We start from the raw sequence: 2,242 nt of genomic DNA, 5'->3' as shown, positions 1-2,242 counted from the left end.
TGCTGTCATGGTAATTTTAATGAGAGGGATAGCAATAGGTTTCAATGTGTCACTATCTTTTTAAAGTTATTTTTTAGCCAAGGCTAGTCTTTGTCTCGGCGTTTCTTGATATGTAGGACAAAAGGCGTACAGCTGGTTTTGCTCTGTGAACAGCCATTTGTATCAATAAATTTTTTTTAATGGAAAAACACCTCAGTTTTTGTGAAACTTATTGAAAGAAAATCAAGTTCTTTTGGAGAAAATTGGTATTAAAAAATACAGTGTAGAAGAGTTTGTACAAAGCTGTTGCACAAGCAGACCAACCACTTTGGCTTTAGCACCATTCTCCTCTCACAGTGTTCTGACATGTGGTGCAAGCAGCAATCTCCTTCCTTTCTGCTTGTATGCACAGCTGAATCCATGATGCAGTTTCCCTGCTTCTCTCCCTATGCCTGAGCTTCACATACTGGGTTTCGCGACCTCTATTGTGGTGGAGGATCAGTTTTCTTGTCCCTAGATTTGCATAAAAATAATTCATGGTACATTATCAGCTCATTTATATGGTGGCGTTCTTAACACTTCCTTTGTTAGAAATAGTGGGGGAATGAATCTGTTCAAACGAGAGAGGGACATCAGAAAAAAAAACTCAGATTTGCTTCTTGGATGGCACTGGCTCAGGGATCTTATGGTCCTAAGGTTTCACACACCCCCTTTAACTAATGCAGACACCTCAGCTAATGTAAAAAGGGTATTTTATTTTCTACTGTCTTCCAAAGAGTACAAATACATAATATCAAAACTAATTTACTGCAGGTAAAAATTACCATCTGTACCAGGGAGTCCTAAGGCAAGCACCTGACACAGTGACAGTCAAAACACAATGACATAAATTACGTTTCTGTCTTTTGTTTCAGGCATCCTTTTCCCTCACTCCGATTCTGCAAATGATTGGTCCTCTATGACTTTTTAATATATTTTTGCTTTCCTAACATCTGTTGACATAGCAGAGGAAGTTCTGGAGCTGCATTCATAAACTCTTTAAGTAGAACTCTTTAAATTGAAATTAACCTTCCATTATCAAAGTACTTAAAAGGGTTAAAATACCATTTCGGGATAATGAAAGTAACACTGGTTAAATGAATCATATGCTTTGTTACAAAAGTACTGTTTATTTTATTAAGTAAAAGAGAAAGTCTTTGGTTTTAAGATATTAAAGCTGGTATTTAGTCAAGACTATCAGGTCTTAAGGTATGAAAAGAATGTATATCAGTTTAAGACCTCTCTCTTTGGGTTTGCATGTTCCCCTTCCAAAGGTTTTTTCTGGTTCCATTTTCCAATCAGTTACTAGCAAGTGCTGTAAACAGCAACTTTTTGGCTGATGGCCTGCAAGAGGCTGCGGACTGTTTCTTCCAGATGCACCACTTGCTTGGCTTTGTCTTCCAGAATTCTTTGATTCTTCTCATATGTGTTTTCCAATTCTGCAAAGAAAAAACGGGGACAGGGACAGACACATAAGAGTCAGGTTATTCCAACAGCAGACTCTACATGTTGGGTGGTTTGAAAGCCAAAGTAAAGGTGGAACTGGAAAGAAGTCAAACCCCATTGTACCCAGTTATTTGGCTTTACAGAATGTGAGAGGCTTCTAATAAAAAGGAGAAACAGCTGTCTTTGATGATGGTGGTGTTTTACGTCACTGTGCTGCGGAAATGGGCTTAGGAGGTGGGGAAGAAGTGCTCAGCTGTAACCGAGAACATATGGCAGTTCTAAAGAAATGTTCAAACCCTTTTTCCATATTGGACTTTACCCTTGAGCTGCTGAAGTTTGCTGTTTGCTTGTTCTAGCAGTGTTTTAGCTTCATTCTGTAGTGCCTCTGCTTTCTTCCTGGCAGCTGCAGACTCACTTGATTTCTTGGCAATTAAGCTTTCTACTGTTCTATACTTGTCGTCCACATCGTTATCTAGTACCTGCGATTTTGAGACACAAGGTGGCAGTATTACTCAGAACACAGAAATGGAACACATTCTTTGTTTGACATCCTACTTTCACTCATAAACAAGGATCTACTGAGCAGAGACCACACACATCCTGAGTGGAGTCCATGGAAATGGATCTCTCTTTCAGTACCGTTCAAAGCATCCCTTCCCTTCTACTCTCTTTACCCCATGGGAAGAAGAAAAATTGTGGTTTGTTCGTTCCCATCCTTTAAAAATGGATCACAGCTGGAGTAGATACATGCACTAGTGTCTGTACTCTTTTTGGAAAT

The 2,242-nt window shown here is 39.2% G+C and overlaps 1 protein-coding gene across 1 annotated transcript in view; it reads right to left on the bottom strand.

Moving 5' to 3' along the window:
* Positions 1-949: 949 nt before the first annotated feature.
* LAMB1 (laminin subunit beta 1) overlaps positions 950-2,242 on the bottom strand; it is a 61,805-nt gene continuing 60,512 nt past the window's right edge. The window contains exons 33-34 of the mRNA XM_033162936.1: positions 1,784-1,943; positions 950-1,457 (exon numbers count right to left, since the gene is read on the bottom strand). Coding sequence (XP_033018827.1) covers positions 1,324-1,457; positions 1,784-1,943 — 294 coding nt within the window. The 3' untranslated portion in view covers positions 950-1,323. The remainder of the gene's footprint in view (positions 1,458-1,783; positions 1,944-2,242) is intronic.

This window comes from Lacerta agilis, chromosome 10, assembly GCF_009819535.1.
Source record: "Lacerta agilis isolate rLacAgi1 chromosome 10, rLacAgi1.pri, whole genome shotgun sequence".
In the NCBI taxonomy this organism is placed as follows: Eukaryota; Metazoa; Chordata; class Lepidosauria; order Squamata; family Lacertidae; genus Lacerta; species Lacerta agilis.
Note: the sequence above shows the minus strand (reverse complement) of the source record. Positions and strands in the feature narration are given on the sequence as shown.